Raw genomic sequence first — 11,508 nt, forward strand, 5'->3', positions numbered from 1 at the left:
AGGAGGGTCAGAGGGAGAAGCAGACTCCCTGCCAAGCAGGGAGCCCGTATTTCTATTTTTAACTGTTGTGGAAGTGCAACACTGTTGTCCACAGTGGCTATACCTATCCACATTCCCACCAATAGTGCACGAGTATTCCTGTTCCTTCACATCCTCACCAACACTTGTTATCTCTTGTCTTTTTGATGCTAGCCATTCTGATAGGTATGAGGTGATAGCTCATTGTGGTTTTGATTTGCATTTCCCGGATGATGAGCGATGTTGAGCAATTTTTCATCATTACTTATTAAATGTGACATTTGGGGCCAATGACCTGGTCCTTGAGGCTCAGTTTCCTCCTTTGGAAAATGAGGGTACTATTAGTATCCATCTCCTACAACTCTCATGAGGGTTAAGTGAATTTATGTCTTTGAAGAGCTTAGTTAGCACTGTGCCTGGTACATAGTAAATGCTCAACAAACCTAAACTACTCTTAGCCATCATCCCTCTGGGTCAAGCACTGTGATGAGTTTGGAGGACCGGGCAGTGAACAAAACAGACAAGCCTGTCACACAGTCATCATGAGGTTTACAGTCAAAAGAGAGTAAGAGACAAAAATGAAGGAAATGTGCTCACGGACGAAGCAATTACCGACTCTGGTAAGTTCTGTGGAGGATGGCGAGAGCCAACATAACACGGGGACCTGTCTTAGGTACAGAATACAGGGAAGGCTCAGGGAAGATTGTTGCAAGGATTAACTAAATAATATATGTAAAACATTTGCACTCAGATAGGCTATAGCTGGAAAAGAATGTCTCTTGATAAGGAGGAGGATAAAAAAGTGGTCGGAGGCTGAGAAATCTCTGATGGGGGTTGGGCTTCTTTTTGTTCCTGAAATGCTGCCTCCCTAGGTCCCTTCTCCCTACATGTAATGGGTCAAGGCTCTGTTTCTGTCCCTTGAAAGAGGGATTTTTGTTCACTTGAGGTGCCTGCCCCATATAATCCCGGCGTCACAGGCAATTCTCCTTCCAGAATAACTCATGCTGACCGTAAAAATATCTAATTTTACGGTTGCCTTAGATCGTCCTTGCACGGGCAGGGTCCGGATCCCTGGGCTGTTTCCCCAGATTTCAAAAAGCAGGAGCAGACCCCGGGCTGCCTGTGATCCTACATGCTGAGAGCAGCTTTCTGCGGGAAGATTCGCACTCGGTGGAGTGCGCTTCAGGTGCTTAAAATAGATCAACTGTGTCATTAGACAGACCATCACAAAGCAGTCATTTCATTGGCCCTGCTGGTGCTGGGGAGGGCAAGAGATAACAGCCCATGGAGAAAGACCTGCGCTTTGCACAAAATCAAGCAGATGTGAGGAAGAAGGTCTGGAAGTGAAAGAGGCAGGAGACAGTGGAATTCTGCCAGGAGAGGGGGTGGGGGCCGCTGCGGGAGCACACAGCCGTAACCACAGCACCAGGAGCAAGGGGGACTGCCAAGGACAGCCTGTCTGGACCCCTTGTCTGGCTGGTGATGAACTTAGAAAAGAAGCTAGAGACTTCTGGGCTGCAGGGCACATCCCAGCAGCACTGTGTGCAATCGTCAAGGGGTCCTCCATACTCTTCGAGGGACACAAAGCCCCTCTGAGGGGCTGACTCTGGCATCTCCCTACCCTCTCTCTACCATTCTGGCCATGCTTTCCTGGGCACGCTCCGATTGATCACTGTCTTCCCTGAGAGCCATGCTTCAGAGGCAGCCTCAGCAGGGTTCTGCGGAGTGATGCTCTGACCTCCACCTGCCCATGCAGCCTAGAATCGTGTCGTCCAGTCACCCACATCACTCCATTGCCTCCTACTGAACTTGAGATCAACTCATCCCCTCCCCCCAACCCTTCACTCTGGGGGCCACCATGCTTGGTGTCATGAACAAAGGGAAGTGACGGCAGCTGAGGAGTGGAAGAGGTCCGGTTGGGAGGTAGGAGTGACCAGAGGTGGACACAGACTAAACAGAAGCATGAAGGAAAGGGAAATGTCAACGAGGACTACTTTCTAACAACTAACTTCGGGGACTGTTTTAGCAGTCAACTGGGACCATAGAGTTGAAGTAGTTTTTCTCTTATTTTCTTTTACAGAGAATGAATTTATTAAATTTTAGGTTGAATTTGAAGTACCTTGGACTATCCAAGTGGGCAACTTAGCAGATGGTCAGAAAGACGAACCTAGAGCTTAGTAGAGAAATCTTTATCATAAAGACAAAGAGAGCAGGCTTTTCACTAACGAATGAATTCGTCAAATATCTTTTGAGCACCTACGGTGGGCTAGGCACTGTGCTTTGCTTTCTTTGAATTATTTGCCCCCCTATTTCTTCTAGAGGAATGAAGAAAAATCTGCTCTCAAAGCAGAAATTATGTTGGAATTATCCACTTACTCGTACCTTTCTTTCTCAAGCAGGAGAACCTCATACTGACAGAGGAGAAGTCTTGAAGAGCCATATGGGATCAATGCTGTCTGGGGTCAAGTTCAGTGATTACCTTTCAGTAATCACTCCTTAGCTGGGATACACCAATCTTGCTGACACAGAACTCACGCTGTTGACTAGTTGTCCTCAAATGGGCCGGGCCTGCCCCATAGGTCAGAGCAATCTCTGGAACAGTTCAGCCTTTCACAGTACCTTCCTTTGGTCTGGAAAAAGTACCCTGAGGTGGGATCGGTTATGCAGAATTGCCTTCCTTTGGTCTGTGCCCCACCCCCCACCACTAGGTTCCCCTGGAAACAAAACTGACCTCTAGGAGACAGGGGCAGGACATGTTTGCCCAACTGTATCAGACAGGATATGATATCACCCTTCTGGGAATGGGTCAGCTGGGGAAATCCTTATTTATGCAGCAGGATTTTGCTCACTTCAAGAGGACTTTCATAGCATGGCGGTGTTAATCAGTGGCTAACTCTAGATAGAACTTTCTGCAGTAAAAATGAGCAGATAGGCTGCAGTTTCTGCATCTCTGGGTGAACACACACTTCTCCATGTTTGATGTTATATTGATGATCTACTAGACTGGGGGTTAAAAATTAAAATGCCTACAGTGGCAAGGGAACATAAAAGTACAAAGCTGTCCTTGTGCAATCTGAGAGGATAGGGTGGCAAGCGGGCAGCCTAGAGACCAGTAGTACATGCCCCGCGGAAAGCAAGCTGTCCTACTGCTATTGTCATGCAGGAAAACAGGGGCTGGGATGCAAGACCTTCTCCTGCCCCCCCCCTTTTAAAGATTATTTATTTATTTATTAGCGAGAGAGAGAGAGAGAGAGAGAGAGAGAGAGAGAGAGAGAGAGAACATGAGCAGGGGGGAGGGGCAGAGGGAGAGGCAGAAGCAGACTGCCCGCTCAGCAAGGAGCCAGATGTGGGGCTCGATCCCAGGACCCTGAGATCATGACCTGAGCCGAAGGCAGACGCTTAACCGACTGAGCCACCCAGGCGCCCCTGCTGCCCCCCTTTTTAAGAGAAGCTAGACATTCCAATTTTTATATCTCAATTTCCCAATTTCTCACCATTGGCCAATAATTCAAATTCATTAAAACCTCATGTAGGGCAAATAAAACATGTCCTATCATGCTGGTCACCAGGTGGCCCATTTTTCAGGGCCTGTGTGACCCACGAGGGCAAGAGCCACGTCTGTTATATTTACGGCTGTGTCCCCAGCATCATGCCTGGTGAAGAGTTGGTGGTCAGTAAATATTTGTTGAGTGAACAAATGAACAATCCAATTCTTATTCCCCATGTTGGACATTCCCAGGAACGAGGCAGATTGAAAACCAACACCGTGACTATAAATTCCGTTATACCATCGAGATGCTACAGTTGTGCATAATGACCTGGATAGGGGCTGGAGTGGGAGTTGCGTTTTCTGCAGACAGATCGAGTGTGGAATACTAAGCCACCACAGTCCTCCCTTTCGGAGAACTCCTACGTGTGAGCGCTACCCTTCAGGTTCTCAAGGAGAGGCTTCATCCCTGCTGGTCAGAGGTCAGTAGCCTCCACCAGCCCTGGGGAGTCGCTGATATCCAGGGGAAACCAAACCACAGAAAAATCTTCTTCTTGATGAGTCATTTATGTAACAAACACCGCATTATGGATTGTATTCACATGTTAAGAGTCCTAACCCCCAGGTCCGGAGAACTGGAGATACAGTCTTTACAAAGGTAAGCAAGTTACAATGAGGTCATTAGAATGGGCCCCAATCCAATATGACTGGTGTCCTTATCAAAAGGGGAAATTTGGACACAGAGACAGAGGAAGGGGAACAGGTGGAAGACGGCCATCCACAACCAAGGACAGAGGCTAGAACAGATTGTTTCCACGGCCCTCAGAAGGACCCAATCCTGCCGACACCCTGATTTTGGACTTTTGGCCTCCAGAACTGTGAGACAATACCCTTCTGTTGTTTAAGCCCCCCAGTCTGTGCTACTTTGTTGTGGCGGCTCTAGCAAACTAATATACACTGTTTTTATTTGTTTTATAAACATCTGCGACCCGCCAGGCAGTGTTTGATGCAATTCACAACTATTAGCTCACATATTCTTTCCAATAGCTCTGTGAGACAAGCTCCCCTGTGATCGGATGAGGAAGTGCGGTACAGAGAAGGTAAGTGACTTGCTCAAGGACACACAGCAAGCAAAGGGTAAGTTCCAGTCTGTGCCCTTAAGGGCTAAAGGAGAACAATTTAACTGGTGAAATATTCAAAAAGTCAGAGGTGCTTACACACTGCGGGTTGTTTTCTGTTCTTGTACAATGGTATCTGGCCACTGTTGGGGGTCTGCCAGTGGCTGACCATTCACCACACCAGATGTTCCTCAGCAAGATAAAGCCTTTGACAGATAGGAACGCTCGAGCTCAGAATGGGTATCACTTCCTTTGTGCATTACAAATACTCTTGAAATCACATTGTGATTTTCAGAGATGTGTTATACTCATTTTGGATGGTTTTTTTAAAGATTGTATTTATTTATTTGAGAGCGAGATTGAGAGAATGAGTGGGAGGAGGGACAGAGGGAGAAGCAGACTCCCCGCCGAACAGGGAGCCAAATGCGGGGCTCCATCCCAGGACCCTGGGACCATGACCTGAGCCAAAGGCAGACGCTTAACTGACTGAGCCACCCAGGCGTCCTCATTTTGGATGGTTTTTTTTTTTTTTTTTTAAAGATTTTATTTATTTATTTGAGAGAGAGAATGAGATAGAGAGAGCATGAGAGTGGGGAGGGTCAGAGGGAGAAGCAGACTCCCTGCTGAGCAGGGAGCCCGATGCGGGACTCGATCCCGGGACTCCAGGATCATGACCTGAGCCGAAGGCAGTCGCTTAACCAACTGAGCCACCCAGGCGCCCTGGATGGTTTTAAAATTGTTCCCTACGTTATTCCTCAACCCTGCTCCTAGCCTGCAGGATCCATTTGTCGACAACTACTTCATTCATTTGGGAAGCATGGTTTAAAAAAAAAAAAAAATCTCCATCCTTATAAAGTATACAGTCATCTCTATTTTATCTACATTTTGCAAATGTAAAATTGCTTTAGAGGGCAGCCTACCAAGTTTGTGTTTGTAATGGATCCTTCTCGTAAAGAACTCCTGGAGTCCTGACCTGGCAGAGGCTGGTCATCTTGCTCCTTGTGCTGGGTGTATTCCATTCTGAGCTCCTATGTGTCTCCACACCCGCTGCTGCCTTCTCTACTCTGCACTGTGCCCTATGAGGCTGAATATTATGGGCCCATCAACTGCCTTCCTTGCCCACTGGCCCCTGGTTGGATTGGGCCAATGCGGAGCACAGTGGGAGACGGGAGGACGGAGGAGAGGGAGGCCAGGCAGTCACCAGCCTTCTAGTACTGGGCAGTCCTAGCTTCTGGTTTGTTTCTCTACACCCTTTCTCACACACTTGCAAAGACTCCTTCTATTTAACTCCCTTCAAACTGCCCATGTGTTCCCTGCCAGGACCCTAACTGATAGACTCCTCCCCTTCTTTTTTATCCTATAATCCAACAGCTGCGAGGCCATGCAGATTTTCTTTTCTTTTCTTTTTAAGATTTTTTTCTTTTTTATTTATCTGTTTTTTTAAGATTTTATTTATTTATTTGACAAAGAGAGAGACAGCGAGAGAGGGAACACAAGCAGCAGGGGTGTGAGAGGGAGAAGCAGGCTTCCCGCTGAGCAGGGAGCCCGATGCGGGGTTCGATCCCAGGACCCTGGGATCATGACCTGAGCTGAAGGCAGACGCTTAACGATTGACCCACGCAGGCGCCCCAGATTTTATTTTCTAAAAGATCTTTCCCCCGATCTCTATTCTTACAACCACCAAAATCCTGGCCCTCAGGCCTTTTCTGAACCAGGGTGATTGTCTCTCAGCTAGGATCCTAACTTCCTGTCTTGCCCTTTTCCAGCCATGCCCTATACAATACCGGGTTAATAATCTTCCCGAAGGTTTCCTTCAGGAAGCTATGGCTTTCTATGAACAGAACCGAGTGCTAGCTACACCAATGGCCAAACATGCTCACTTTCAACCAGACGGTTTGGTTCTTCTGATCCTGTCATTTCAGAACTTTACTCTGTGGCCAATTCAATTTGAGATTCAACTCCATCCCCCGGGACCGAGGCCAGTGAGCTTCTCACGTTATTTCTCTTCATCCTCACAACAACCCTGCACTTTGGCATTATCATTCGCATTCTATGCGTGATAACATTCAGGTTCAGAGACGTGGCTATCTGGTCCAAGATCACAGAGTACACCATACATCTTACATTTGAACTCAGGAATCCATACCCCCAAGCTCAGGGTCTTACAGCTCCAGGATGGTGTCTGCTTATCTCATGATAAGGGTGATAGGAACCTTCATGCTCTTTTTAGCACAACAGTCTACTCCAAAACAGTAACCATTTGGCATGCCAGTCCATGACAGAGACCAAGGAAAGGGTCAGAGGACAGGAAGGGCCAATGAAATAAAGGAGGATGGCTCTTGGCACAACCGTGCGTGGTGCGTGTGATGCTCCCCAAGCTGAAGGATGGGCCGCTGCCGAGCTCTGTGCCTACGAAAGCCGCAACTCGCAGGAGCTCTGGGTGTTCTGACTTGTGAGGAGAATGAAATTTTATGGGACAGAGAATCGACTCTGGAGCTCAGGGCCTCTGGAGCCTGGGGTAAACTCAGTTTCCCCTGGCTTTGGACCAGGAGGCTTGGGAATTCCTGGGGCCAACCTGGGAATGGGAGACACCAAAGATTCACTGTTGCCTAAAATTTATTGTTGCACGTTAGATGGTGGTGCCTCCGTGGCTCCAGGGGCGTGTGAAAGTGATTGGTCTGGTGTCAGCTCCTTCCTTGCTGGGCAGGTTCGGGAAAGTGGCCAGCGGTCCCATGGACGGGCGAGGGATGACAGACAAGGCTCCGAAGGAACAGAGCTAGGGCGCACGGGCAGCATACATCAGGGGACGTTCCCTCATACCACCCGACTCCATCATCCCCAGAATTACCCCTTCCTCTCAAAGTCCTGCTCTGCGGTGTACTGAAGCTCAGCTAGATTTTGGAGGTAAGGATTCCAAAGACACTAGAAGTGCACTGAGAAGGGGCCGATGGAGCACTACCCTGGTGTCACCATCTGAGCCATGCGTGTCTCACTTACGATTAAAAACAATTCACATATGTGTACAAAGCATTTTCTCCTGATCCCGCTTAATCCTCAAAATCACACTTCTGGTATCCTCAATTTATGACCAGCCTCTGAGAGGCTGAGGGACCTGCTGGCTGATGACATAGAGTCCACAATGACAACCACCACAATGACCACTGGGGTGACAAGAACAGCCTGACCACCGTCGCTGATACGACGCCAGCGATGGCCCAGGCACCACACTCTGTATTTGGCATGCCATGTTAATATTTCTCTCCATTTCACGCGAGGTGTGTCCTATCATCCCCATTTTCCAAGTGAGACAACCATGCTGAAGACCGCACAGCTAACAAGTGAAAGATGAGGACCCGAACCTGGGACCAGCTGAGCCGAGAGCCTGAGCCCTATCAGCTCTCACACGCTGCCCTGAGACCTTAGCCCCGAATCATCTTGCCCAGATGAAGCGATTATCACTTCATCATCCTCTCATGCTTTGCCCTCACTTCAGGGGTGCCGTCTGAACCACTGATTAGGAATGATGCACACTATCAAAACGCAACGCATCCAAATACCTTTCATAATCCAACAGCTAACTGTATGGCTTGAAGAAGTTAGTGAACGTTATTGGCTACGAGCTGTCACCCATGAAACTGGAGTAGTAACACCATCTCCCAGGTTGGGGGTGACAGTTGGGGAGATCATACAGGTGCAATGCTGGGCACAGTGACTGGTGGAGGGTGAGGACCCAATACATGGAAGGGAGAGAAAAACTGAGTGAGAGTGTCTCTTAGGTTCATGAGGATTAAGTAAGAATTTCAAATCCCAAAGGGGAGAGCATTTTTGCTCCTGCCAACGCCCAGTCCCTATAACCTTATGACCTTGTCATTGCTTCACTCATGTGAGGTCTGATTTCTATTCTCTCCATTTGCATACTCTCAGGGTTGGGAGCAACCTCAGGGACGATGGAACCCCTCCCCTGAGCCCTGAGCACGAGTGGCCAAACTGTTCCCTTAGAGAAGCACTTCTTCTTATGGAGACCTCAGTGGCTGCCCAAGTCATTCTACTCTGTTTATTTTCCACTACTCCTGGAAAATAAACACACTCTCCCTACTTAGAAAAAGTGTATGAGGCTGGAATCGCATTTTTGTTAGTCCTCATCTTCTGTGGTATTCAACTCTATTGGTTGTTATTTCTTTAAAAAAAAAAAGTAAAAGCTGTTTCCTTCTTTCAGTAATATTCGGTGTTACTAATGGGACAAGAGAAAAGGGCAGGGCCAGCCGCTTGTGAACTTATTTCTTAGTTTCTTGAAAAATGGATGAGCCATCTTTCTCTCCTATCATTTAGTGAGAAAGGACTCCCATAAATACATCTTTCCCCTGGAGATAGTGAGAAGTGACAGGCAGCTCACATCTTTACTTCTCTGAAAGCATGAGGAGGCAAACATGTGGCCCACTTAGGTGATCAGGTCTACAGAATTTTGCTCTTTTCTGGAGCCTGGTGTGAAGCCAAAGTACCGTTCCTGACTGTCAAAATCAAGAGGAAAAATTCTTTGGCTGGAAGAGGCAGAGGGAGTTCGGCCACACTTGCTTAGCAGAGCTATGCAATACACAAAGGAGGACAGCAGAGAGATGAGTCATACAAATACATAGTAAATAAATATATTTAATTTCCATCTCCCTGGCGTTTGCTTTGTTTTCCTCCCCTCCATGCCAACAGCCTTGAAATGGAGGCAAGGTGGAGAAACAGTGGCTTTGGTCTGGACCCAGCCTCAGAAGGTACGGGTTTTTCTGGCCTTGCTGTTCAGCTCTAGCTTTTTAAGAAGAAACTTACAGATTTAGATGCAACCCTTCTCATTTTACAGATCAGCAGTCTGGGATCCAGAGAGGAGACTGACGGGAAAGCCGCAAACCCAGGGAACCAAATGTTCCTAGGGTTCTCTGCTTCGACAATCCCACCCGCTACTGGAAGGACCCAGACAAGCTGAGCTGATGAGGAGGCCGGAGCGGGGGGGACTTGAACCCAGACCTTCTCTCCAGGGTGCTGGTCACAGTGGGTGCCCGCGGTCAAAGGGACTACACTGAAGAGAAACGGACGGGGCCTCCTGGTATTTCTGCCTGCATTTCTCAGCAGCTGAGGCCCAGCCCAGCAGCAAAATGTCTGGTCCCGTCTCTTCAAAGCAATTGCTGCCTCTGGCATGTTAGCGATCTTGGCCAAAGGGCTTGTCCCTTTCCTCTCTTCTCAGGATGGCCACCCAGCCTGTAGGTGTGTGGAGAAATCAGCCCCAGGCCCATGGGGCTGCAGGCAGAGGATATTTCACAATCTCTAGACCCAAAGGTGGCTTCCTGGTGATTTGTATATCAAACTGCTCGCTCCCAGCCCACTGCCTGCCCACATCCACCCACCACAAGCCCCAGGGCCAGCCTCCCTGCTCCTCCCAGCTACAGGACAAGCCAGGCCCTCCATGGCTCTCCAGCTGTGTGCCAGGAGGTCTCCTCAGAGCCCCCACAGTCAGACAATGGCCACGGTAGTGCTTCCTAGGCCTTCCCAGGCTTTGCTAGGAGACAAGCAGCCTTCCCCGCAGAGGCAAGTGTTGCTGCCAATAGAACACGAGCAAAATTGTCATGGAAAGCCGGACCCACATCCCTCTTCTGGGGAGCACAGAAAGGACCAAGAAGGAGTCTGGGAGCCGTGTGTCCACCCCGATGCCAGGCTTTCTTCCTCCTTCCAGGCAGCCCCAGCGCAGGCTCCTGCACCTCCCGCCCCCACCCTGTTCCCATGGCAAAGGAGAGGAGGACCCACTTACTGCTCGTGTTCATGGTGATGCCTTTGCACTGGGTCTTTCATTCAATACGGAGGACCCGGTTGCTTTTTTAAATCTTGCGATCTTCCGACCTCACTCATCACCTGGGGGGTGAAAAGGCAGTCCAGTGCCAGCTCTGTATCCTCAGGTGCTCTCTCTCCCTCTGCCGTCCCCTCGGCAGTCTGCGCTGCAGCCACTGGCCTTGAAGGCGAGTGGACTAACAGGCGCAGGTGAGAGCAGGGAGGAGGAGGCGGCGGCGGGAGGACACGCGCGCCGGGTCCCGCGGCCCCTGGACTCCCGGCGCCCGGCAGAAGCGGGGCTGGCAGCGCCGGCCCGCGCGCACCCCCGACTACTCCAGCCCCGCGGCTCGGGAGCCCAAAGGGGGTGTGGACCACGGGAGGCAGGGCGGGGGCAGCGCGTCCCCGCCCGGCCTCGGGAGCAGCCACCGCCCCGGGACCCACCTCTCGGCCAGCGTCGGGAGCCAGAGGCCCCTGCCTGGGCCCCTGCGACCGGCTCATGAATCCTGGTCCTCGTCTGGAGTCTCGAATTCTAAGGCGAGCAAAGCGAAATAGGAGAGCCCGACATCCATGATGCGGGCTCGCGGGGTGGCAGCGCGGGGGGCGCGGCCGCTCGCTGCCGCCACCTGCTGGACGCGCCGGCGCGTGGCCAGGCCCCGCCCCTCCGGGCTTCTCCCGGGGTCTTGGGGTATGATGGCGGGATGGAGGGTTCCCTTGTGCTCTGGGGCCGGCCGGGGGTGGGGCTCGAGCGCTGCTTTCCCCTCCCTCAGTGCTGGGGTCTATGGGCTAAGACAGTGTTAGGAAAGTAAAGCCGTCGTTGGGAGGGGCTCTGAAGGAAAGATGGGCTTTGCAGGAGGACAGTTCTCACCTCCAACTCCGCTTCTAACCAGCTCCCTTGTACTCTGGTCTTGAGCAGGTCACTGCTGTTTCTGCCTCATTTTCCTCGTGTGTCTAAGGTGGCGGCTGGACCGAGTGGGTGAGACGTTAGGGGTTCCTCCAGCGTCTTCACTTGTATCCCTACCTCCCCCTTTATACCCCTTATCACTGATTCATTTGGGACAATTGTTTTTCATCTCCCTACCC

The 11,508-nt window shown here is 50.3% G+C and overlaps 1 protein-coding gene across 2 annotated transcripts in view; it reads right to left on the reverse strand.

Moving 5' to 3' along the window:
* The window catches only part of ABLIM3 (actin binding LIM protein family member 3), a 110,639-nt gene extending 99,636 nt beyond the window's left edge, over positions 1 to 11,003 (reverse strand). For both annotated transcript variants that reach the window (XM_021700710.2, XM_044917156.1), the window contains exons 1-2: positions 10,870 to 11,003; positions 10,412 to 10,512 (exon numbers count right to left, since the gene is read on the reverse strand). In XM_021700710.2, coding sequence (XP_021556385.1) covers positions 10,412 to 10,424 — 13 coding nt within the window. In that variant the 5' untranslated portion in view covers positions 10,425 to 10,512; positions 10,870 to 11,003. The remainder of the gene's footprint in view (positions 1 to 10,411; positions 10,513 to 10,869) is intronic.
* Between the last annotated feature and the right edge of the window lie 505 nt (positions 11,004 to 11,508).

The sequence above is a fragment of the Neomonachus schauinslandi genome, chromosome 7, assembly GCF_002201575.2.
Source record: "Neomonachus schauinslandi chromosome 7, ASM220157v2, whole genome shotgun sequence".
Classification (NCBI taxonomy): Eukaryota; Metazoa; Chordata; class Mammalia; order Carnivora; family Phocidae; genus Neomonachus; species Neomonachus schauinslandi.